The 25,872-nt window shown below is 37.1% G+C and overlaps 2 protein-coding genes across 2 annotated transcripts in view; one reads left to right on the top strand and one right to left on the bottom strand.

Moving 5' to 3' along the window:
• The first annotated feature begins 1,581 nt into the window (after window positions 1–1,581).
• On the top strand, window positions 1,582–8,450 carry pfkfb4b (6-phosphofructo-2-kinase/fructose-2,6-biphosphatase 4b). The gene is made up of 14 exons (XM_067373119.1): window positions 1,582–1,826; window positions 4,135–4,251; window positions 4,338–4,434; window positions 4,556–4,622; window positions 5,042–5,116; window positions 5,224–5,280; window positions 5,469–5,590; window positions 5,706–5,913; window positions 6,005–6,151; window positions 6,230–6,334; window positions 6,418–6,547; window positions 6,628–6,690; window positions 7,068–7,132; window positions 7,220–8,450. Exons 1-14 carry the CDS (start codon window positions 1,706–1,708, stop codon window positions 7,277–7,279), a joined length of 1,434 nt encoding a protein of 477 aa, XP_067229220.1. The 5' UTR covers window positions 1,582–1,705; the 3' UTR covers window positions 7,280–8,450.
• Window positions 8,451–8,572: 122 nt separating this feature from the next.
• The window catches only part of itpr1a (inositol 1,4,5-trisphosphate receptor, type 1a), a 39,307-nt gene continuing 22,007 nt past the window's right edge, over window positions 8,573–25,872 (bottom strand). Inside the window, exons 31-61 of the mRNA XM_067373118.1 lie at window positions 25,096–25,296; window positions 24,870–24,985; window positions 24,374–24,509; window positions 24,089–24,214; window positions 23,887–24,015; window positions 23,676–23,796; window positions 22,938–23,122; window positions 21,345–21,493; window positions 21,050–21,161; window positions 19,939–19,974; window positions 19,193–19,240; window positions 18,828–18,954; window positions 18,574–18,746; window positions 17,891–18,074; window positions 17,423–17,676; window positions 16,892–17,092; window positions 16,653–16,763; window positions 15,715–15,810; window positions 15,429–15,557; window positions 14,142–14,237; window positions 13,847–14,039; window positions 13,447–13,569; window positions 13,168–13,343; window positions 12,388–12,552; window positions 11,789–11,978; window positions 11,582–11,671; window positions 11,013–11,125; window positions 10,769–10,934; window positions 10,499–10,659; window positions 9,989–10,150; window positions 8,573–9,166 (exon numbers count right to left, since the gene is read on the bottom strand). Coding sequence (XP_067229219.1) covers window positions 9,080–9,166; window positions 9,989–10,150; window positions 10,499–10,659; window positions 10,769–10,934; window positions 11,013–11,125; window positions 11,582–11,671; window positions 11,789–11,978; window positions 12,388–12,552; window positions 13,168–13,343; window positions 13,447–13,569; window positions 13,847–14,039; window positions 14,142–14,237; window positions 15,429–15,557; window positions 15,715–15,810; window positions 16,653–16,763; window positions 16,892–17,092; window positions 17,423–17,676; window positions 17,891–18,074; window positions 18,574–18,746; window positions 18,828–18,954; window positions 19,193–19,240; window positions 19,939–19,974; window positions 21,050–21,161; window positions 21,345–21,493; window positions 22,938–23,122; window positions 23,676–23,796; window positions 23,887–24,015; window positions 24,089–24,214; window positions 24,374–24,509; window positions 24,870–24,985; window positions 25,096–25,296 — 4,356 coding nt within the window. The 3' untranslated portion in view covers window positions 8,573–9,079. The remainder of the gene's footprint in view (window positions 9,167–9,988; window positions 10,151–10,498; window positions 10,660–10,768; window positions 10,935–11,012; window positions 11,126–11,581; window positions 11,672–11,788; window positions 11,979–12,387; window positions 12,553–13,167; window positions 13,344–13,446; window positions 13,570–13,846; window positions 14,040–14,141; window positions 14,238–15,428; window positions 15,558–15,714; window positions 15,811–16,652; window positions 16,764–16,891; window positions 17,093–17,422; window positions 17,677–17,890; window positions 18,075–18,573; window positions 18,747–18,827; window positions 18,955–19,192; window positions 19,241–19,938; window positions 19,975–21,049; window positions 21,162–21,344; window positions 21,494–22,937; window positions 23,123–23,675; window positions 23,797–23,886; window positions 24,016–24,088; window positions 24,215–24,373; window positions 24,510–24,869; window positions 24,986–25,095; window positions 25,297–25,872) is intronic.

Here is a 25,872-nt window from a genome sequence, read left to right as displayed (position 1 = left end):
AAATCCCTCTGTAGCATCTGGAAAACAAACCCACTTAAAATAAATACACTGCTAGTCTAAGTTTGGACACATCTTACATTTTGATGTACATGCTTATAATGGCTGAAACAAATTTTTAAAGGATTGGACTGGATAATAAAGGAAAAGCAGCCAACAAGTGACCAGCACTCATGAAACGTTTAAAAAGCAAAAGCTGGTTGATTGGCTGGCTAAACTAAGAAAGTTTGGATTTGTTTAACTTTTTTGGTCACTAAATACTTTCATTAATGTTTCTGCAATATTTTGATGACTTACTAGACTATTTTAGACATTTGCTAATTTCATTGTATCATAAATTCTCATGCATATTAGTTAATATTTCAGTATGTATAGTCCTATATGTATTATTATTTCTAGTAAACTGATTTAGCTAATGTACAACCAGAAATATTGCTTATGATGGTCTAAGATCAGTTTCCGTACTTGAAACTACAATATTTCTCAAAACTATGAAAAAAAAAGCTTTTAAGAGAGGAAAGTGCTCTTATTTTCAAATATTAAAAAAGTAAACATGATTCAGATGTGCAGACACCTCAAACTATAATGGTTAAACCCTTGTTGAGTTTTAACCCTGCTGAAAAAAACAGCTAAAACCAGCCTATGCTGGTTGCCTTGTCTTATCTGGTTTAAAATGGTCTCCCAGCCTGGTTGCTTAACTGGTGTCTGACCAGCCAGACCAGCAGAGATGTGGTGAAAACCTCTCTAAAACCAGCTGCTGAACCAGCTATGACCAGGCTGAAACACTGGCTTCAGCTGTTGTTTCTTTCAGCAGGGAAGACCATGCAAAACGTTACTGTTGTTGAAACCAAAACATTTCTGCTTCCAATGATGAACCTATACTGTCTGTTTATATATTTGTAGGGCAAAGTTCTTACTAATGTTATTTACGGGTTTGGTGACGAAAAAGAACAGAATGTTCAAGTCCTGTAAGATATTTACCATGCGCCCCTCTCAGGGCACGCCTCCTCGTGCAGTGTTTTTGGTATTCTATTGGTCGACTCATTTCTGTCGAGGGGCTTTGATTGGACAAAGACACATCAACATTCACGACCCATGTGCAATTCATGTGAACAGCAGCAGAGCTGTTTTTTTCCCCTCAAACTTAAGCCATCGCTTCGTAACTTCTTCTTTGCCTTCCTGATCAGTTTTTTGTTTGTTTGGCCACATCATTAAGTAGATTTACGGTAGATTCTAACGTATGAGTATTTGGTATTACTGTGTAATTTTCAGCGCATGTATGCTCTCTAACCCAGTACTAATATTATAACCAACATATCTTGTAAACGAGTTTAAAATATTCAGCGAGTTATTACATTTTTTTTTTTTTGCATGCGAAAAAAGTGATTAAAAAATAATGTTAGACGTTGTCGTCTCATAACAAAACTGATTATTCAGCCTAAAATAATCAGTTTTATTTATATATTAGTGGCCAGTTGCATAAACTGCGTAGACTAGTCTTGCAAGTCATCAAATTTTTTAATATTTTTAATTTTTTTTTTTGTAGCATGTGCGCGTTTTTTGTTGGTATTACGGTAAAGTCGGTCATTGATAACGCTCAGCCGATATGACATACATACATCCCACCGTGAGCAGCTCAGTCAGTTCGCTCAGTCACAGAGGTCAGGCGTAGAACTCAGAAGAACCGGGTCATGATAATACAGCCAGGATGAGTTCAACCGAAGATATTATCATGGCGATTCCCAGAGAGCTTACACAAAACCCACTGCGGAAAATATGGATGCCATGCAAGAACGGACTACCGGAAAAACACATTTCTCAAAAGAGAGGTATGCTTTCGTCAAATACCAGCGTTTCACGACTAAACGTTCAAAGACAATGTGCCTATGTGTATGTGTTCGCTTTATGCGTTATTATCCCAAACGCCCTTATTTTTTTTTATTACAAATCCCCGTGTAATTTGCATGCTTACACGCGCATCTGTTACATTTGTACCTAAACCAAAGGTAAACATGTATCACTGTTCGTGTGTTGTATCTTTTAGGTTTGAGGGGAAGTTAAAGTTAGCATCTGGAGTTGAGTAATAAAATGCTCCCGGGTGCGGAAGTATTGGTGTATGCTCTGTTTTTAGGAAAATTCTCACCATATGTGTCTGTTTATCATTGATTTAATTATGTAATGTCTTCGGATAATATTCCGAATGCACTTTGTAGCCTTGCATTTAAAGATAAGGCACTATACTGTAAGTAAACCCAGTGAACCCAAATAGGCGCCGCATAGTAAGACGGGAATGATGCAACCAGGACCGCGTGCATCAACCTGCCGGGTAAATAAAGTACAGTAAGCTACATTGAAGCTCGCTCTATAGCATTAGCAACAGTAATTTCCTCCCAATGTCTGACAAGACAAGAGTAAACACTGAGTGTTTGGGAATAGCATATGTCCAAAGCGTCACAAGTCTAAAATGCTGTATCACTATGAGCTCCGCATCCCGCCCTCTGCGTATTTACTATCATTATCAACTCCGCATCACGAGCATATCATCTGAATATCCTGTAATCTGTGATAAGGCAAACACAACGCGAGCATGTTTTTTTCTTGTTGTTTTTTTTTTTTTTTCCCAGCACCGGTACTGTACAGTAGTTGCGTGCATTGTGTTGCATCGCTGGTGTTCTATTGGTTGAACCCTAACTGTAGACGGCCTCTGATTGGTCAATGGCGCATCAACATTCGCGGCCCATGTGCTCAGCGTGTGAACACTGAACTGCAGGATCTCGGATGCTCTAAAGCTCATGCTGATCAGCTCATTGTCCCTCTGATGATAAACAACACGAGAGAACATGATCTAGTGTTTGTCGTTTGCTTCATGTTTTGATATACAGAATGAAACAATTCATTGGCTACATTCTGGTAGTTTTATTGGCTACAGAAAAGTCCACACTAAAAATCTGGGATGCAATTGTATATTTTGTAATATTTAAGATTCTACACTGTTTCCAAGTCTCGAATCAAATAAGACATTGATAATCATCTTTTTGGAAGTATTTCTGAAATGATTCCATAGTGGAAATTGTGCAGTCTGGTTTGCAGCTGTCTAGAATGAAAGCTGATTTAATGTTCTGGAGGGGGTTAAAAAATACCACCCTGTGCTTTCTATTTTGGTGAAAGTGGTTTATCTTTGTGGTTGCATTGACTTTGTGAAGCAAAGTGTGGCTGTGGGTGGGATATAAGGATTGTGGTTTGACTTTAGGGATGTCCTCTAAATTCCTTGGGGCCTGTTGCGTTTAAATGGGCAAAAAGTAAGCGTGCAACAGTTGAGTGTTTTTCCAGCTCACTGTAAGCTCCAAAGCTGCTGCCATACAGGGTTTTAAGAGGAAGTTTATAGCCTTTTAAAGAGCAGGTTTGCTGAGCGATGCCGTTCATCAAAGATGCTTTACATTTGTATGGATTCACTTAATTATATGCTGATTTTCATCTAATTGGCAGGTTTGTTTTGAACTCCATGAACTTAAAGTTGAGTGAGCTGTACTTGCAACACAATCTGATGCTGAACTGTCTCAGTAGGGTTCCTATTTAACTAGTCAGCAGATAATAATAAAGTACACCTTGCACAGTATCTGAGGAATCAGCAGAAATCGAGAAGAGCTTGATAACCATGAGAAATGAATTTTTCTTTAGTGAAGTGCAGTAAATAGAAGTATCAGAAGAACTGAATGTATTAAAAAGAGATAGAATCTGAGTTTGTTACAGTGTGTGTGTATATATATCAAAAGATTAGTCTCAGCCATAAATTGATATAATTCTGCAGAAATAATTTCTTCTGTCAGTGTTTTTGGTTGACTTAGGTTAATGTAAAGAGTATTAAGGGAATTGTTTCCAAAGGCTATTTCATAATATTTCACAATAAACACAATACATTTATTAACCTCAAACCATAAACAAATAAATTCTTTCAGAAGCCTCAGACGCTGCACATCCGTTACCACCGTTAGTCTCTGTCCACATGGTTAGCTCTGTCAGATTTTCTTATACTTACTGAAAATGAAACAAAGACCGTATTCACTGTCCTTTCTGCTGTACAAAGAACAATTGATATTTACAGATGCGTTTTAATTCTGTCTCTCTGTCTCTTGGCAGTTTGCATGACCAACTGTCCCACTCTCATTGTGACGGTGGGCTTGCCAGCGAGAGGAAAAACCTACATCTCTAAAAAACTCACACGCTACCTCAACTGGATTGGTGTACCAACAAAAGGTATGGAAATGATGCATAATGCTCACATACTTATGAACAATTAAAGATTAATTCTGCAGCCAGTAAATCTGTTTTGTTTTTTGCAGAATTCAATGTGGGACAGTACAGGAGGGAGTGTGTGAAAATCTACAAGAGCTTTGAATTCTTTCGTCCTGATAATGAGGAAGGGCTGAAGATAAGAAAGTAAGATTCAGCATGTTTTAGTATGCTTTGTTTGTGGATGCTTATTTTTTTATTTTTGCTGTTGATGTGCATTTTGGGTTGTCATATGATTTTTGTTTTTTTTGGGGGGGTTGGTTTTCAGGCACTGTGCTTTGGCAGCACTTAATGATGTCAGACAGTACCTCAGTGTTGAGGGTGGCCAGGTTGCTGTGAGTATTTTTTTTAAAGAAATTAATACATTTATTCAGCAAGGACATATTCAATTTGATCAGAAGTGACCATAAAACAATTATAAAGTTTTAAGATTTCCATTTCAAATAAATGCTGTTATTTTGAGTTTTCTTATGAATCAAATAATCTGTATCACAACATTGATAATAATTAGAAATGTTACTTGTGCACCAAATCAGCATATTAGTATGATTTCTGAAGGGTCACTGAATACTGGAGTAATAACTGCTGAAAATTCAGCTTTTCCAACAAAGGAATAAATGGCCTTCTAAAATATATTAAAATAGAACAGTATTTTGAACAATTCTATTTCAAAGTATTATGGTTTTTGCCGCCGTGGTGAGCATAAGATAATCATTTTTCAAGAACATTAAATCAAATCGTGCTGATTTTTCAGGTGTTTGATGCCACAAACACAACCAGAGAACGGAGGGCCACCATCATGAGATTTGCAGAACAAAATGGCTATAAGGTAAAACATCATGTTATGCAGTCATGTGACATTCATAAACTTTTAGCATTGTAGTTTCTTCACGCTTTTACTTTATTTTTATCTTCATGTCTCTATTTTTGTCTTAGGTGTTTTTTGTGGAGTCTTTGTGTGAAGATCCCAAAGTTATTGCAGAGAACATTGTGGTAAGGCAGTGAATAAATACTCACAAATGATTCAAAGTTGTAATATTTCAGTGATTTCTAATTTCTTAGTTTTAATCGGAGATTCTAACCAGTGATTGAATGATGAATCTCCAGCATTTATCCTCAATACATTAGTAGTTTTTATTAAATTATCCCAGCATCTCTTCTTTTTGTGTGTTGGAGAGCAGCAGGTGAAGTTGGGAAGTCCTGACTACACTGACTGTAACACTGAAGAAGCCATCCAGGACTTTATGAAGAGGATCAAATGCTATGAGAACAGTTACCAGCCACTGGATGAAAACCTAGACAGGTTAGAAATCCAATTTCATTTGTTCCCCAATGTGCTCCACCCAAGAGTAAATACCACTTCATATTATTTATGCACTTTGTATTTAGTTTCTTTAATGTTGTGTATTTTCTTACAGAGAGTTGTCATACATTAAGATAATGGACGTTGGCCAACGGTATTTGGTGAACCGCGTCCTCGACCATATTCAGAGCAGAATCGTTTATTACCTGATGAACATCCACATCACACCACGCTCCATCTACCTCTGTCGTCATGGAGAGAGCGACCTTAACGTCAGAGGTCGCATTGGAGGGGATTCAGGCCTGTCGCCCCGTGGTAAAGAGGTGCGTTATGGTATATGTCTGTGAAAGATTGTCTACAGAATAGGTCCGTTGGATTCACAATCTCTCTTTCTGTTTCTTGTATGTGTGTCAGTTTGCACAGGGTCTTGGGAGGTTTATTCAGGATCAGAATATAAAGGATCTCAAGGTGTGGACGAGTCAGATGAAGCGGACCATTCAGACCGCTGAGGCGTTAGGGGTACCATATGAACAATGGAAAGCGCTCAATGAGATTGATGCTGTAAGTGTTATACAATGAGGTTTTCTTTCTAATTGCATTTTAACAGTACCAAGTCAGTGACTTTCAGTGTGTGTGCAGGGTGTGTGTGAGGAGATGATGTATGAGGAGATCCAGGAACATTTTCCTCTGGAGTTCGCACTCAGAGACCAGGATAAATATCGGTACCGCTACCCTAAAGGAGAGGTGTGTTGAAAAGCTAGATTTACAATCAGAAAAAATCCTCATTAAATCTGAGAAAATGTATCATACTCGCTCTCTCTTTACAGTCGTATGAGGATCTGGTCCAGCGGTTGGAGCCCGTCATTATGGAGCTTGAACGTCAGGAGAATGTTTTGGTTATTTGTCACCAGGCTGTTATGCGTTGTCTGCTTGCTTACTTCCTGGACAAGAGTGCAGGTGTGTAGATGGGAACATGTCATGGTCAATGAAATATTTCCATATTGTTATGATCTTTAACGTTTTTCTTTGCCCTCCAGAAGAGCTTCCGTATTTGAAATGTCCTCTACACACAGTTCTGAAGCTTACACCTGTGGCTTATGGTAAGAAACTAATCTCTCTCATACATGTAGACATTTGCTGTGCCAGTGCACATCATTCTTGTATCTTCACCCAAAAATGAAATTTGGGATCAGTTATGATCTCAATATCTCATATGAACAGCAGAAACTATTGAGCATTTTAACAGAACGAGGAAAGCCAATTCAATTAAGTAGTCCAAAAAATGAATAGGAGATTATTTTACTCTGTTACGGCAGTGATTTATGAAAGCACTTCAAAGACGCACTGAGAAATTAGCAGAATCCTTGAGGGAGCATTTCTCCCTGGCGTTTTATATGTTGAAGAGCTCATTTAATTACCTGGAAACATGACCTCTTGAAATGTACTTTAATGTAACCTAGATTCTCTCCTGTACTAGGATGTAAAGTGGAGTCAATCTATCTTAATGTAGAAGCAGTGAACACTCACAGAGACAAACCTGAGGTAAGAAAACCAGATAGTCATTTTTACATGTATAAAGAGTAATTCTGTTGGTTTTTGAACTTAAATTAAAAATCCGTTCTTTGACAGAATGTGGACATCTCCCGTCTGGCAGAAGAGGCTCTTCTCACTGTTCCGGCCCACTATTGACCTATGACATCCTGTTCATCAGCAACACTCCATCAGGCTGTTCCATCCTTTTTATGTGACTCCTCTAATTGGTTTCTATGTGTTTTGCAAACATTAGGCAGAAAGTCAGTTATGAGTCCTGAAGATTGAGCAATTTTAGGCCTCAGATTTGTATTTTCTCTCTTCTCAATTGCCACATAAGGTGACTGGAATCCAGTTATTGATTTAATAACCCTAGTGTTGGGGTGTGAGTGTGCGTTCACCCGTGTAGGTCTGTGCTTGCATTTGAGACTGGCTCAGAACAAGTTTGAATGAGATGCAAGTATTCTTAAGATTTTTGCTGGAATTATTAACGTTTTGTTTTGTATGTGGAACTAAATGATTGGTGCAGGTGTGTGTCTTCACATAATGACTGTTTAATGTTTAATGATTTGCTTTCTGGCTTCACATTTCTTTAGGCAATAATTTACATCTCAGTCATTCACACAGTGGAGTTTAAATTAAGTGTTTTGGCTGTCATTTAACACTAAATGATATTCATAAAAACAGAATACACAACTTGGTTTTTAAAAATGAATCCAGATTTATAAGCGCACATAAACTTTACTTTGTACAGTGTTGAAACCACCGGGATGTTGCAGCTCCTATCAGACTGGTGACACCTGAGCATTTTAAAAATGCTCAAAATGTAGCAAGGAATTTTCAAATATTACCTCTGTTATGTTTCCTGCAAAATATAATGTTTACATTTTTAAAGCCTTGGTACAATATATAGGTTCTTTTTCTTTTCTTTTTTTGCACATTAAGCATACTTATTTTCTTTAATAACTATTTTTGGACTAAAAACTTTCTTAAATCTCAGCTATATATATTTGAAATTGATTTGTGCTTAATTTTTTTTTTTTTTTTTTTTTTTACTCTACAGTCTATAGTGTTTATGGAGATAAGGTGATTGAAATGTTTTCATCTCAATTATTGTCATGCTTATAACCAGTACTGTTTTTTTTCTTCTTTCTATTGTTTGAAGACCATTTCTGAGAACCGAATGTGAAGAGCTCTGTGAATCTGTGATTTAATCTGTCCTGCGGGTCGCTGTGATCGGTAGGGCTGAATGCTAATGTGTTTGAAGCTCATGGTTCTCAAATTTGACGCACAATGTCACATTTTCTCATTAAATCAATCTGCCATGTAATATTGTCTCCAAGTTCTGATGAATTATTTACACATTTTTGCATCTTTATAGCAGACATTTTTCTATGACGCGAACCCAAATTTTAAAGCCAATTTAGTCTCATTCATTGTTAGCTGATACTTACTAGAAAATGATCTATAAACTTTTTATAAAAGTCAGTGTAGATGTTTATTAAAACTTCCATATGGTTGTCAATCACAGTAACAGAAATTCTAAAAGAGAGAAATATCAAAATAAATATACAGAAAAAAAATATACAAAAATTTCACACATTATATTAATCTCAAAAAACTGAATCCATTTTGATAAAAAGGTGCAAAGAAAACCAGAGGGACATAATTCTGAGAACCACCCTGTGAAAGCATTCTATAATACTATACTTATACACAGTGCAAAGATTCTTGTGATCATGTCAGTGCTTAAAAAAAGTAATATAGCACCTCATACAGCAATGAGGGTCAAAATATCATTTAAGGCCTTTCGAGTGAGCGTACAGATCCAAGTGGCTACACATGACCATGTTAGAGTCCATAAGACAACATAACATGCTTTTAAGGCTGCAACAGTATGAGCACATATATGCTTGCCTGGTGCTCCCATGATGTCAGTCAGACCTTAGGCCCCGCCTTTCATGCTGGCTGCTGCGGGTTGATATTAAGGTGGGCGGGGTTTCCCAGCAAACCAATCCGCTGCTTGTGTTTCCTCTGCTCAGTCATCTGAAGATTGACACACAAGGATGAGTTCAAAGAAAACAATTAAAGGTGTAGTAAACGATTTTTGAAAAACGCTGCTGATAATAGTGCTGCACACTAATATCCAATCAACAGTAAGGGGCGTATACACATAATGGGGGAGGAGAGAGAGCTCAGTGAAGACAGATATTAGCAGAATGACTACAGAAAAAGAGATGTGTGGAACATCTAAACCTCCTCCACCGATCATTTCAAACATCGTCTCCCAAAGTGTGTCCGAAAAGTGAGAATATACTCTTTAATACATGTTTTTTCTTTTGGTTCCCCTTTAGTGATCACTATAACTTCTTAATGTTGTCACATTTGGACTATTGTGTTATGTAGCTAGGGAGCTGTTCATGAAAACGATGTTTGTTTTTTGGGATTGAAGGGATGAATTTGCCAACGAAGGAGTAGAGGAGCTAAATAACAATTAAACATTCAACCTGAATTATCATAGTAACACAAATTGCTTTCACTTGATATTGATGACATCATACCCTTGGGCGGCAGGCACAGCAGATTCCGCCACAGTCGTTGCCTGTGTTGCATAGCGTGTATGTGAATGTGGGGATAGGGGTATTATCCTTTTGGGTAGGGGCGTGTTTGTTTTGGTGATTTAAAATATCAACAGCGTTTACAAGAAATCGCTTACTGCACCTTTAAGTTAAATATACACAACTCATACCACAAGTTGACAGCTTATGCAATTTTAGTGTAGAACAGGCTTTTTGTTTTCTTTAAAAAAAACTTTGGAAGAATTTATAGTGTACTCACACACTTTTATTAAACAAGTTGCACACGTACCTGCTCTTTGAGCTCTGTGAGCTGATTGGTCAGGTTGGAGACCAACCTCATTGTGGACTCTAGTTTCTCCTGCAGACTGCGTAGTTCATTCTGTTCACCCTCTCCATCACTGCTGACCAGTGACATGGCCCTCATACGAGGAAACCAGTCCAAATTGTGTTCCTGGATAAAGGTTAAATAGGTCATGCTAAACGATAAAACAATTTATGGTTTTATTAAGCTGCTTTCGCATTTTAAATGTTTTGTTTTATACAAACAAAAAAATTAAAATGCAAAAAATATACATTATATTAGATTTTAAGTTATCATTTTTATTACAAAAAATTTTGATGGTCCTATAAACTTGCTTTATCTTCCTGTCCCTATTTCTATAATGTGAAAATAAATATTATCCTCAAAAAAAAAAAAAAAAATACTGACCTTCTAAGGTCAATGAGCTTGATTAGTGTCAGATCGCAAAAGCCTCATGATAATTTCAAAATAGACAGTCGTCACCATGGATGCTCTCACCTTGATCATCTGAGCTACGTAGCTCTCAGGGCCTGTGTATTCAGTGGAGTCCTTGACCCGCACCAGCACAATGAAGAACAGGTAATGCCATAGGTTGTGCTCTTCCTTGATGTGCTCCTCAAACGTCACTGTTTTATTATCAAATTTATCTCTCTCCAAACCTGTGGGTGAACAAGAAAATTACCCAAAAAATAAAAACCCAATCACATGTAAAGGCACATATATGGATAAGGATATCTGATTGTTGAAAGGATGTGCATCTCATCTCACCGCAGATGAAACATGTGGTCTTGAGGATTTCCTCTTTTCTCTGCTTCTCACTTCTCAGGTCGGCAAATGTGTCAATGATGACACCAAAGATGAGATTCAACACAATGATGATCACCAAGAAAAAGAACAGAAGATCATACACGACGCGTGCAGCGAACAGACGCTCCTGGAAGCACACACAGGTTTCGATTGAGGTTGTTATTAAGAAAAACAACTATTATTGTAAATATATATTTGTCCATACCTCTTTGGATGGCTTGCGCAGAACATCTCCAACTCCACCACCACTCCTGAGGCCGTGACTCAGTACAGTGATCATACACATCCACAGAGAATCACACGCTCGCTCTACATCATCTATAAACACAAAATACTAATAAATGTAAAAGCACTGTTTCCACTCACTGTCAGTGTATGACATGCACAAAATATTGCCTGAAAAGGATCATTTAATATTTAAATGATTGGATAACATAATTGAAATAACTGCAATAGAGCTGTCAATTTTAAGTGTAATTTTAATACATTAATAATAATTACTGTTATTTTAGTAAATAATAAATATTATTATTATAAATTTGATCACTTATTTAATAATATATAAAATAACAGATTTAATTATAACCCCTGATCTGAATGCTATTACAAACATTTTTTTTTACTAAAAACATATTTTACATGTCTAACATGATAATGTCTTCAAATTATGCTCATATTTAAATATTGATATATGTAATTAATTTGACTAATTAATCAGCATACCATGCAATTAACCAATTGACAGCCCTAGTTAGAATGGATTTCATTGCTCACCCTCCTCCACATCCGCAGGGAGACAGGACCCATTTTTTACATTACAGACCCCCTCAGACAGGAAACCAGCAGCCAAATTTACTCCCTCCTCTGACACACACACATTCATACACCACAGAAAAGATTTTCAAATCCACCAGTATGAACATTACTTTGTGATTTGCTTTGGTTTGTGTGTGTGTGTGTGTGTGTGTGTGAATGTGTTACCCAGAGTACCGTTGGTGATGCGGTTCACCTCCAGGATGAAGTCATCCTTAAAGAACATATATCCAACAATGGAGAAGAGGTAGACCAGGATCAGACCCAGAACAGCTGTCAGGACAATAGATCGGCCGTTTCGTGTCACACTCTTGATTACGTTCAGAAGAGTCTCTTCCCTGTTCACCAGGTCAAACAACTACACACACAGAAGTACAATAAATTAACATTTGCTCTGAAAATTATTTAATTCTATACTAAATTATTAAATGCATCATAAAAATATGTCACTATTCGGTTATATATATAATAATTATTTTGTTTAAAAAATAATTTTATTAATTATTTATTACTAAAAAACATATTATTAAAAAACATAATATTATTATTTATTTATTCATTCGTTATCTTATTTTATTTTATCACCTTATTTTATATTAGGTGTCTTTAACTACTGTGTACTTGTATGATGTATGTTGTATTGAAAAACACTTTTGGGTATGGTTAGAAATTAAGAGATTTAAACATAGTACTTAAGGACACTTAATATAAAGTGAGACCAAACATTTTGTTAATAGTAAACAATGTAATAAGGTTTTCAGACAGACCAGTAGACTGTAAAAGAAGACGTGTCCAAAAAGGCCGAGAGTGCAGATGAGAAGGTACAACAGATGAAACAGGAACTCTTTATCCATCACCATCACCCGGTAACCACGGGTAAATGTCCCACGGTTACCCACAAAGCTCAGCATGAACACTATCTTATTACAAACCTGTGCAGACAGCAAATGAGGTCAGAGCGTCAATAAAGACTGACACCATGTAATTTAAATTTTTAAAGGTGCCATCGAACGTTTTTTTTTACAAGATGTAATATAAGTCTAAGGTGTCCCCTGAATGTGTCTGTGAAGTTTCAGCTCAAAATACCCCATAGATTTTTTTAAATTAATTTTTTAACTGCCTATTTTGGGGCATCATTAAATATGAGCCGATTTATGCTGTGCGGCCCCTTTAATTCTCGTGCTCTCCGCCCACGGAGCTCGCGCTTGCCTTAAACAGTGTCTAAACAAAGTTCACACAGCTAATATAACCCTCAAATGGATCTTTATAAAGTGTTCGTCATGTATGCGGCGTGCATGCGTCGGATTATGTGAGTATTGTATACTGTTATATTGTTTACGTTTAATTCTGAATGAATTTGAGGCTGTGCTCCGTGGCTAACGGCTAATGCTACACTGTTGGAGAGATTGATAAAGAATGAAGATCATGTCAGTTATTATTGCTCCATCTGCCATTTTTCGAGGGCACCTTTAAAGAAACTGTGTGTACAGTGTAAGAACTTATATGCACTCAAAATAAAGCTCTCCCATGTGTGTTTGTGATCTTACATTAAAAGCTCCCAAGAGTGTCAACATATGCTGCAGCCCCACTGAAAACCCCAGCTGCAGAACAGTGGAGATGACCAGGACTCGCACTGCGTTCGGCCTCGGTGACATTAACACAAAACTCAATGACCCCAACAAACAAACCCACAGCAACAGAGAAAGAGAAGGATCCAGTGAACCTGAAACATGCACACCACATGTACAGTGTAAATGTTCAAACACAGGTCAGGGATATTGTGGAAAGAAAGGCTGAATCGTGAGGACACTATAGAGGGAGCTCACTTTCGCTCATTCCATCCAGAGGGTAGAAGAACGCCACCAAAAGATTAATGAGAACAGCCAGGTTAAAAGACACATTACTCCAGAACGACATGTTCCGGCTACACCAGTACAGTACTGGCTGTGCTAAAAACGAAATGAAAGGGATATATTTCAGAAATTATGATATAGAAAGCTCCTCATGTACAATTAAACAACTATTTGCTTAGAATGGCTCAGTGTATAGCATAATGTAAACATTTTTTCATAATTTTTACAATAAAAAAGACAATATAAAACATTGAAAAAACATTAGTAGTACAAATTTTGCAATGTACATCGAACATATAAATGGAGAAGAAGACACTAAAATGAAACACTAGAGAATGAACATGCAAATAAAACCAAGCAAACATACATTTACCTCTTAGTTTTTTCTGCCACCTCATTTCATTGAAGAGGTCGTCTGCGTGCAGGAAGAAGTCATTTATTTTACTGCCCTGTTCGTCTCTCTCTGTGCCATAGTACACACGCAGCTTGGATTCGTTTGTCAGAAAAGAGCAGATATTCGGTACAGGAAACACAATCTGTTCCATAGTGCGATCCTGGCGGACTATCTGTGTATATAAATACATAAAAGAGCACATGCAAAGATGAGATTTTAAAAACAAACAACATGTATATCAAGATTTGATGTTAAAAGCATTTGAATGTTTTACCTCTATCTGTGAGGTGTGTTTTGTGTAATACTCCAGGGCCTGGTCCTCCCCGCCTGGTTTTAGCAGTATTTGTAACTCCTTATTGTGACGTGACAGCTAAAATGGCAGGTTAATCAGATCACATCAATGATCTAATGAAGTGCTCTTAGATAAAGAGATATGCCATTTGGTATTATAGTCAGGGCAGTACCCACCATTGGGGTCCGGACATCAGTATTTTTTGAGGTGTATATAATAAAGGTTGTGAAATAATTGCCTAATATTAACTCTGCGTTGGTGCTGCAAGGATATTGCACAATGCCAAGATTACTGATTTCTCGTCTAAGATCGTCAATGTCAAAATGTTTGAGATGACCAATCAAATCAAAGTAGGCAGGCTTTATGTTCACAGATGATGCTGAGGACGGATTCCAGCGCCAACGTTTCAGTTAACGGTCATAAAGTGGGAGATAAGATGTAAGTAGCTAAACTTAACATTTAATATTTGGCAGCTGTTTAACAATAGAAATGCCATTTTGAATTTCAATTTACATGATTCATTTAATGTAATTCGTAACTGTCAATGTTATGAGACAATAAACATTAACAAAGCCATTTTTATTATAGACATAAGATTAATAATGAAAGAATATGCACATCTTGTGAATACCTAGCTTTCCTGGCATCCTTCAGTAAATTCACTTGTCTAAGAAAATGATTCATAAAACATAAATATCAGTTGACACTATGTTTATTTTTTTCACTGACACAGACGAAAATAAAAAGATGGTAGCTCAGCTTTGGAAGGGGAAGAAATACATCGCAAGATAAGGAGACTGAGAGAAAAAGAAAGAGAAGGTGATAGAGATGAGAGAGGAAGAGCAGGTATTGAAACCTTTCTTATTTAAGGCCATTCCTGTTTGGAATATGTGTATTGTCAACAATAAACATAAACTAGCCTCTCATATTTTTCCAGTTTGTAGCGTGGATCTTTCATTCCAAAATTTAACCTGATTCTCATGTTTAAAAATCCATTAGCTTAACAAATATTTCATGCTTTTGCCCACTGACATGATTTTAAAGCTATTGTTATCCATTTGTTGGCCTTTAAATGTCTTACAATGCACATTTGCAAATCAGGAAAATCTACTTGCGTCTTTTGACATAGTTTAAAATTTACCATATATTGCAAAATACAGTTTCACAGCTGGAAATATTTATGGCCGGCAAATGTTTTCCTTATATCCTACACTTGCAGATGTGATAAAAGTTAAGTTTGATCATATGTGCAGGAGTGTGTGGGTGTACCTGATGTGCAAGGATATAGATGTTGTGTCCAACATTGCGTGGTGAAGCAGCATGGTCCTCTCCATTCTCCTGTTCCTCATCCTCATATTCTGTCTCCCCCTGTTGGTAGGCCATTTTCATCACCTCCACCTTGAACAGGAACACACACAGCTAGGGTTGTGCAAATGTTGTATCCAAGGAATGTTAATGTTGATGGTTTACTATCTGTCTACATAGAATGACTCCAAGGTATAGTTAAAGCAATGAGTGAAGCAGGATATTCTGGCATAATAACTAACATACTCACTAGTTCTTTTGGTCTCATGTTGTACAGGATTCTTTCTGCGTTCTCGCTGTCGTGACGGCTCTCCATGATGGCCAGCAGTAGCTTAGATGCATTATTCTAAGAAAAAGTACAATCATGTAAATTTATTGGTAATAAAAAGATTAAACCCTAAAACATTCAGCTATTTAATTATTTATAGTTATTTTAATATATTACCACTCCCCGTTTTTTGTAAATAAAAAGCAATTAAGAGTAATCACAGCAGAAGTACCAAAAATATCTTGGGGGCCTTCAAATATTGTCTTTTGAAGTCAAAAGGGTTGAGAAGAACTGCTTTATAGGACTTGAGGCCTGACCAATTTGCATTGTTAAATTTGATTTGGATTTATTTTGTCAATTAATAGTCCATGTGACTACAGTGGTTCAACCTTAATTTTATGAAGCAACAAGAATACTTTTTTGTGCAAAAAAAACAACAACAAAAATAACAAGTTTATTTAACAATTTCTTCTCTTCCCTGTCAGTCGCCCACACTGTTGATGTAGTAAACACAGTGCAGCGCTTCCAGGTTCTACATCAGAACGCCAGCTCACTATCACTGTAACAAGTGAGCAGCACATTGCATGCATGTGATGCTGATGCAGGAACTGGCCAATAATGAGCCAGCGTTCTGACGTATACCACAGAAGCACTGCACTTAGTCTACAATGTAGACCATGTTGTTGAACCACTGTAGTCACATGGACTATTTTAATTATGTCTTTAGTATTTTTCTGGGCTTTGAAAGTGGTAATTAAATTGTTGTCTATGGAGGGGTCAGAGAGCTAAACAGAGAGAGCTAACTAATTTCATCAAAAATATCTTGATTTGTGTTTCAAAGATGAACAAAGGTTGTACGTGTTTGGAATGAGAATGTTCATTTTTGGGTGAACTAACCCTTTAAGATTAAAGTGATGTACCTTTAATTCTAGAACCAGATCCATTCTCTTTCTGCCCAGTGGATTAATATCATTCAGAATCAATGCAATAATGATGTCTATGCCATTAGATTCATGGGTGGCGATGCAATTCTGCAAAAAAAAAAAAATGCATATAACAGGACACATTCAATATGGGAAGTAAGTATGTTTATGAGTGATGGAAAGGTAATAAATGCAAAAAAAAAAATTTGAGATTGTGTTATTGTTTGTGTACATGCCTGGTTATCATGGCAGGGCCCTTGACAGTATTCAGTGAGGCTCTCTACAGTCTGATTAATGAGAGCCACATTATGCTGGTTGATATAGAGTCCTAACAGCCCCAGGCCTCCTGTGGTGCTTCCACAGATACAGTCGAGGAACTGCAGGGTCTCACACACCAGGTTATAATTGTTCTTGTTGTTCTGACAGCGCAGAAAATTCTGCAGGAAAAAAATTAAGTTTTAAACATACAGCTCTGGAAAAAATTAAGAGACCACTCCAAGTTCAGAAATCAATGTTAAGTGGTCTCTTAATTTTTTACCAGAGCTGTATATGATGTACAGAACCAGACCAAACCAATACATCAAAAAACAGCACACAGTCCACAAACAAGACCCTATGACCCAACACAATATTGGTAGAAAGTTTGAACCCAAAAACAGTGTGTTGAGTTCATTCAGGCTCAGGTCAGGTAGTGGACCTCTAATCAGCCCAGAACAATAAAAATAGATATAAATGTGACAGAAGGAGAAGCAGACAATCACACACACCTGCAGGTCTCGATTGTGATTCTCGCACAGCAGCTGTAGGAAGCGTAGGATTGGTTGCATGATGAGAATGACAGGGCTCATCTCTCCCTGCTCCGTTCCTTTATCTCCACCCCCTTTGTCTCCATCAGCAGCGCCATAAACCTCCTCAGGATCAGCATCTCGTCTATACGAACAGAAGGCCTTCTTAGTCACAGCAGATGCCTCCAGCAACTGCTCACGAGCATCATCAGTCACCACAACACCTGAATCTTTTCCTGGATAGAAAAAAAGATGCTTTGAATCTCATCATAATGACAGATCTTTTCATAAAGTGCTATATCAAATTTAACAGCAACAAACTTAAACAAGTATTTGGACACAAAATGATAAATAGCATTGCTTTAGAAAACAAAATATGAAACCAAATGGCAATTATTTTAAAGACAGTTAGCACATGAACTTGTATAAAAAAGTATTGACAGGCCAGACCTCTCCGGCGTTGTGGGGTATCTTTGTCTGGAGTGTTGTCATCACGGCGCCTGTTGCCCAGGTCACTGGTGTTGACAGTAACCGTGGCTTTTATCTCAAGCTGAGCCGCTTTCATTCTGTCATAAAACACCCTGAAAAACTTTTCGGAATTCTTGTCATCTGTTAACCGTTTGAAGAAGGAATGCTGCAACGAGATAAAAATACAAACATAAATCCATCATTATATTAATATGTAATATTCTATGGAAAACGTCAAATGTATTTCAGAACTGACATAACAGAACTGAAATATTATTACAATTTAAAATAACTGTTTTCTATTTTTATATATTTTAAAATATAATTTATTCAGATGATAGCAGAGCTGTCCCATGATTCTTCAGAAATCATTCTAATATGCTGATTTCTTATTATCAATGTTGAAAACAGTTAAACCATGATCGTTTTTTTTCAGGATTCATTGATGAATAGAAAGTTCAAAAGAACAGCTTTTATTTTAAATAGAAATCTTCTGTAACATTATAAAGTCTTTACTGTCAGTTATCATCAAATAGCTGAATAAAAGCATTATAAAAGAAAGTCCTACTGACACCAACCTTTTAAAATGTAATGTGTATTAAATAGCATAATACCAAAACATTCGATTATATCACTTTATCCCTTCACTGACAGGCTTATCTGACCTGTATGATGGTGTTCCCACCCTCCAACAGTGCGATGGCCAATAGGATGCTTTCGTGGAAGACACGGTCACTGGTAGTATTCATGATGAGATCAATGACAAGGTCAGACGCGCCTTCGCGGTCCAGATGGCACTGCACCTCCATCAGTGACATCTCAGCCCTACTCAAACACCCTGAAGTCATACAAACACACAAAAACATATCACAAACATATCACAAATGTTCCCAGAAGGTACAATGAAAAATTAATTCACCTGACTGGCTCTTGATTGGTCCGACCGGTGTTAGGGCAGAGTTACTGAAGGAGGTCAGACTCTCTCTCCTCCCACCACTCCTGAAGCCATAGTAACGATTGACGAGCAGCTGCCGAAGGGCCTCCCCCTGTGATGAGTGTGAGAGTGTGTGTTTCAGATTTTTGGGGGATTTTTTTCTTTGCCATTGTAGCTTTAGCTTGTTCCCCGCATGGCTGTAAAACATTATTTCTTAGAACAATATGTATTATAATTGCTATACAAATAAATAGGATTAATATTAAAGGAATAATAGTAGTTGAACCAGGGCAGCTGAGAGGTACAGGTGTGTAGTTAAAGAGCAGGGTTAGGTGATGTTAGTGACCTACCCTCCTCCGATCCTCCAGCTGTTTGGGTGGCAGACTGACATCCACCACCTGAGTGAGTGAGCAGAGTGGACAACAGAACACTAACACAGAGTTAGTAGAGTATCATCATGCAGCAATCTCCAAATCTATCCTAGCAGCATGCTTGTGTGTTATAATAATGACCAAAATTATATGGTCAGCTCATAGTGACCTAGCTAGTGATGTGCAAGAGATTTATAAATAACATTAGGATAATATAGAATGGGATATAAAAGAGTAGAGCAGGAATGTCAGTGGAGAGTTTAAGTACAAGATGAGAACGTTACGGTCAGAATAAAATGTCTGTTACATAACACTTAATATCCCAACTGTCCAAATATTCAGTTATTACCCAAATAGTTTGTAAATATTAAGGTAAGCTCGCAAAGATTTTTTTAAATATTTAAGAACGATTACTAATTTTATTATAACCATACTGTATAAGCAGCACTATTAAAGCACCACAAAATGGTTTGAAGAACTTTTTTTTTTAATTGAAAAAGGAAGTTATGCGCATTAAAGGGCTTGCTCTTCTTATAAATACTCTTTCTTTCACACAATGTCTTGGCAAAATCATGATTTGCTTTTGTTTATTGGTAACAAAGGGTTTTAGGGGACACACCATCTAACAAAATATGTGTATACTCTCAAGGATGGAAAAAGAAAGAAGATAAACAGATGATAAATAAACAAGGGGAAGATGGGATGAATGACAAAAAGAGGACAACCTCAGTGACATCCATCTCATCATCAAATCCCAGTAGCTGAAAAAGAGGAGTGAAGGACGGGGTTAATGAAAGAGTGGACATTCTTCAAATTAAGCCAGTAACTACTGTATTAGTGACAACAGTGAGTGGCAACAGAAAGACATAACAGAGGAGATGTGATCATCAACTCTAAGTTAAGTAAACATGCTCTTACAGAATAAGATCACACATGCAGACACTACAAATGAAGACAGTACGTGTAGAGGACAATACCATCAACTTATCACAGCACTTAAAGGATTAGATCACTTTCAAATTCAAGCTTTACTCACCCTCAAGCCATCCTAGGTGTATATGACTTTTTTTTTCTGATGAACATAATATATTAATAAATATCCTGATGCATCCAAGCTTTATAATGGAAGTGAGCGATACCAACGACATCCATCCACATCCATCCATCATAAACGTACTCCACACGGCTCCGGGGGGTTAATAAAGGCCTTCTGAAGCAAAGCGATGTGTTTGTGTAAAAAAAAATCTATATTTAACAAGTTATGAAGTAAAATATCTAGCTTCCACCAGACTGCCTTCCATATTCTACTTACAAAGAAAGTGTAAAACTCTCACAGTTCAAAATGCTTACGTTACATCCTGCGCCTTCCCTATGCAACTTACAGAAAAAACTGAATCGACATGACGCCAGTTTACACTTTCTTCATAACTTGAATATGGAAGGCAGTCTAGATATTTTACTTCATAACTCTTTAAATATTTTTTTTTCCACAAACGCATTGCTTCACTTCAGAAGGCCTTTATTAACCCCCCGGAGCCATGTGGAGTACTGTACAAGTTTATGATGGATGGCTGGATGTGGATGGAGGCACTTTCTTCAAGCTCGGATGCATCAGGATATTTATTAATATTTCTTTCTGACTGTGTTCATCAGAAAGAAGAAAGTCATATACACCTAGGACGGCTTGAGGTTGAGTAAAGCCTGGGGTAATTTTCATTTGAAAGCGAACTAATCCTTTAAGATGTTTTGTTATCACATCTGTATTATACCTTAAGATCATAGTTTTTTTTAAACACTTCTCTTAGTCCTTCTATTACTGTTTGTTGTGTTAAATACCTTCTCTCCATATCCTCTGTCTTTGGTCATCATCTCTCTGAGTGTCTGCAGAACTTTGATACAAAGCCTCTCCTCATTTTCCTCTAGAAGTTGCTTGGTATGTTTTATCAATCTGTACAAAAAGCAGATAAAAGTTTGCCAATGTAATTAAAACATAAGCAATGACAGTATAATAAAATTTACAATTAATCCGTATATTAACCATATAATATAGTATTTTATTATTTGCGTTATAAAAAGTATCACATTGAAGATATCGCAGGGTTATTTTTTAGGTAACAAGAGCTTATCTTACTTGCAAATAAAGCCTCCACTCTCACACTTGCGGTGGGCTTCAGTGTGCTCTGGGAACAGTAGTTCTGGACGATGGAGAACATCCACCAATACAGACAACTCAGCCTGAACCAGAGGCCTCAACCGCTCCTCCAAGGCAGACACAATATCCTAGAGACACACATACACACACAAATACACAAACACACACAAAAGCACACATTCACCACACGCACTACCAAAGTAAGGCACTGAGGCAAAACAATTGAATGCAGGTTTAATAGGAATTAAACAAGAGACACAGGTGATCATTGACAAGACAAACAGACATCATAGCTCTGTTCTGAAACATAATAAGCTGCGTCACTGTCTACCTAGTCAGCATTTTTCTGAGGGAGCATCATAATCATCATTGAAACTCACAAGTAAACAATTTGGAATGTCTTACAAAGACAATAACTCCACAAAAATAGCACTTGCCTATGGGAGACTAAACTAAACATGTATTTAAGATAACTGCACAATATTCTAATAAGCATCAAATACATAGCACACATATATTAAAAATAATCTCTGTTTAATGGATTATCAATTAATTTTAGTATTGAATAAAATATATGTTTATTAAAGCTGCAGTCCGCCATTTTTCCTCTTTGTCGCCATCTCTGTTTGAAACCTGCAATTGCAGTCATATGCGGAACAGTTATCTGTACATGCGTTGTGCTTCGGCACAGCTCATCAGCGCGGGTAAATCTAATGCTTGCTGTCAGTCACCGCACCGGTGGATACTGTACTTCAGAATCACAGATTCTACGTCTTGAAAGTATGACCAATATAAGAATTTTCACTGGAAAATATCATCTGAACAAGTAAGTAACATTTCTGCCACTTTTGTTCTGACCAACTGAGGAAAAAAGTATTAGGCCTACAATAAATGATTAAATTTAACAATCGCTTAGCTCGGATCATGCTAAATCGTGCAAATTATTATTACTGTTATACTTTGTTCTCAAATCATTAATGTTAACAACATCAGCATTGCGTGACTGTGTATTTAGTGTGTATTAGTGTTACCTGTAGATTTCAATTTCTGCAGCCACTCAACAGTTCAAAGTCTTTTGCTTTTTGACTACGGGTGAATCTCCAGTTGTCACTGATGATTGTCATTTGGATCTTTCTGGATTACAATCCGCGAACAAAATGTTTAATTATTTCAGCTGCTGTGAGAAAAGGCTATAAATGCTCCGCTACAAGCAGCATCCTCACGTGATAAAACCGATTAGCCTGGACTCTTTCCTTTCTGTTTACGGACGTGACATAATGATGCACAGACGAACTGCTGCATGCTCGAGTTTCCTCCTAATATAAAACATTATTACAAGCTTACCGTTGTGAGTCAAGATAAGATAATTAGATAATTTTGAACCCTGGCTGGTTATGTACTTGCTCAAAATTTGATTTTGGATCATTTTTAACCGAAAAAAGTTACGAACTGCAGCTTTAATAATTTATTATCTCTGTACCTCATTGGAATGCATTCTGGGAATAAAAGAATACATGTGACACTACCTTAGCTAACTAGGTGTTGAAAACATCTGCAATATCACTCATTTACCTGGAGTCTTTCAATGATGTTGCGGTAGTCTCGGGAGGTGGTCAGAACGGAATCTCTTCGTGTAGCATTGCGGACGGAGAGTCTCCAGCTGAGGGCTGTTTTCTGCACTATGTTGTTGGACTTCATGAACAGATTATTCACCTGACAGTCCAGATCCACAGGAATGGCTATGGCTCTGCCTTTGGCTACACAATACAAAACAGTAAAAGACACGCACATTAAGGGGCATACATTTATGCAAAATGCATAGAAAACAAACAAAAAGGAGCTCCAAAACAAACATAATTTTTATCTACTTTTTTTGGCTATTCTGTTTGGTGCCACTAGTTCAGCACCATACAACTTTCTAGAACAGTGGTACTCAATCAGGGGGCCAGGGCCCACTTGGGGTCCTTAGCAAACTTCCAAGGAGGCCTCAAGATGATTAAAAAGGTATTCAAATTAATAAATTATTATTAATATGTTAAAATAATCAAACTGTAATCTAAATTAAAATGCTAAACAATACAAAAAAATTAAAGATTAAAAAGATTAAAAGATGAAAACTGAAATTTATGTCAAATACAATAAAAAATAAAATATGAATGTAAAAATGTAACATTTAAATTGAGAAACAGCTGTGGTTAATTAGTTTAATATATATACTTTTAAGATTATAATCTTATGATACAACACAATAATACAATTGAAGTTAATATTAAGAAAGTTACAAAAAGCTGGTGGATCTGATGCTCTTACCCACGTCACTCAGCACTTTGATGCAGGCTTCCACATTCCCCTTCTGACCTGGGAGCAGCCAGTTGCAGTGATACACACGGAAAACTCCCTGCAGCAGCTGCACAAACACTGGCTGTCGGGTCTGAGACACAAACAGAGATTGATGTCACTCTTACAGATGGTCTAAATGATGCTGAGATGTACTGGGCTGCTGGAAGACACTGTGTGTTACCTGCAAACTTGTGCTCTGGTCTGAGAATGGCGAGCTGAAAAAGGTGGTGACGATGCTCATGATGGTCTCAGTAACGTAGCGCTCTAGAACTGTGTCAGCGTGCTTACGGTCATTCGTGTTATTGCACACCTACAAGAAGTATTGTTGAATGTGTGATTATCAAGACCACATTATAAGTATATCTGTGAGTGTTTAGTCTTACTCTGCAGATGTCCACCAGGAAATCATCAAAAAGTTTCCACATGTGATTGCTGGTGTAGATCTCCTTCATCTCAACCTCTGTATCAACATAGCAGTGATTCAGGAAGTTCACATAGGCCATCTTCACCTACATATAAAGTAATATATTCACATCTTATAGTCATACAGATCTACAAATGAATTATGTTATAATGTAATAAAAGAAAAAAAACTTTTTAACAACCTAAATCTAAAATTATTCAACACATTCAACAAAGACAAACACTTCTAGCCCTGCCACACACACCTCAGGGATGCAGTCCTCATGTGTGACCACACGTACAATATCATCGAGGGGGAGCAGGGAGTTGCATTTGATCTCAGTGTAGACGTTCTTCCCTTCAGTGCACACAGCCAGCAACTCCACTAAGTGAATATGATACCTGCAAGAGTCAGTGAAAACAAATCTGATACCTATGATGGCAAATATTTAGCAGGAATAAGCTTACAAACTTTGTATGATTTTGTAAAACATAAATGACATGCTCTCTGCTCTTATATATATATATATATATATATATATATATATATATATATATATATAGAGAGAGAGAGAGAGAGAGAGAGAGAGAGAGAGAGTAAAAAAATACTAGTTAAAGTACAAATTATATTATATCATATTACATTATATTAGCATACTATCATTTGTATATTTGTACAGCATTTCCATTTTTTTATATAGTGTTTACATTTAGAAGTATTATTAGAGTGGAGACAGGGACATTAAAAAAGCACCTCCGTACCTGAGTGCACTGCTCTCGTCAAGTCGTTCCCTCTCAAGACGCATCATTTGGACCAATGATTGAAAAGATGCCCGGTCATTATAAAACACCAGTACATCCTCACCTGCTGTCACCAACTACACACAAATTATTTCAGTAAGAACAGTCTTCGCTATTTTGAGAAAAACAGTGCAGAAAAGTGGTAAAATGGGGCTTGTAATCTCAAAAATGTGACTGGCCCACAGACCTCAGCCATAACAATATCTTGGCATTTTTTGATGAACTTGTTCTCAGCCTTGACGATGGTTTGCAGGAACTTGAGGTAGTGGACACTGCGGCCATGTGTTTCGATGCAGTGCACAAAGTGCTGCACCACCCGCTCGTTAATCTCACTACACAACTGGAAATTATTCATGAAGATATGCTGCATGGTCACTGCCTCAAGAATCTAGAAATCAGAAAGAGAAATATAATAACTTTATTTTTATATAGCACCTTTAAAGTAGCTTCTCAAGGCGCTTTACATAAAACAAGCAAATGAGAACACAACACACACAAAGCAAAACAAGTTATACATATAAATATGAAAGATAAAAATCAAGAAAAAGCTAACCTAAAAAAATGAGTTTTTAAATATGATTTAAAAATACTTATATTCTGTGCATCTCTGATGTGAGGAAGGAGTGCATTCTAAAGCCTAGGTGTGTAGGATGAGAAGGCCCTATCCCCTACAGAACGCAACAGTGTCTGTAGGACTGCCGATTGACCAGCTTGTGAGGAGCGTAAGTGACGCTTGGGCGTGCATAAGGTTAAAAGTGCAGACAGATACTGGGGGGCCAGACCATTCAGTGCCTTATATGTGAGCATGAGGACTTTAAAATCAACTCGGAACCTGACCGGAAGCCAGTGCAAGGACTTGAGAATTGGTGTAATAGTCATTTCTCCTGACTCCGGTCAGGATACTAGCAGCTGAATTTTGCACACATTGCAGTTTGTTAAGTGTGCATTTAGGAACCCCAGCCAG

This window comes from Chanodichthys erythropterus, chromosome 21, assembly GCF_024489055.1.
Source record: "Chanodichthys erythropterus isolate Z2021 chromosome 21, ASM2448905v1, whole genome shotgun sequence".
Classification (NCBI taxonomy): domain Eukaryota; kingdom Metazoa; phylum Chordata; class Actinopteri; order Cypriniformes; family Xenocyprididae; genus Chanodichthys; species Chanodichthys erythropterus.
Note: the sequence above shows the minus strand (reverse complement) of the source record. Positions and strands in the feature narration are given on the sequence as shown.

What these genes read in the sequence shown, in the direction of transcription:
- pfkfb4b (XM_067373119.1), top strand. Translation starts at nt 1,706, where the DNA reads ATGAGTTCAACCGAAGATATTATCATGGCGATTCCCAGAGAGCTTACA. An exon ending in TGTCGCCCCGTGGTAAAGAG is followed by an intron (nt 5,914 to 6,004) that starts GTGCGTTATGGT and finishes TATGTGTGTCAG; the next exon opens with TTTGCACAGGGTCTTGGGAG. An exon ending in CGCTCAATGAGATTGATGCT is followed by an intron (nt 6,152 to 6,229) that starts GTAAGTGTTATA and finishes GTGTGTGTGCAG; the next exon opens with GGTGTGTGTGAGGAGATGAT.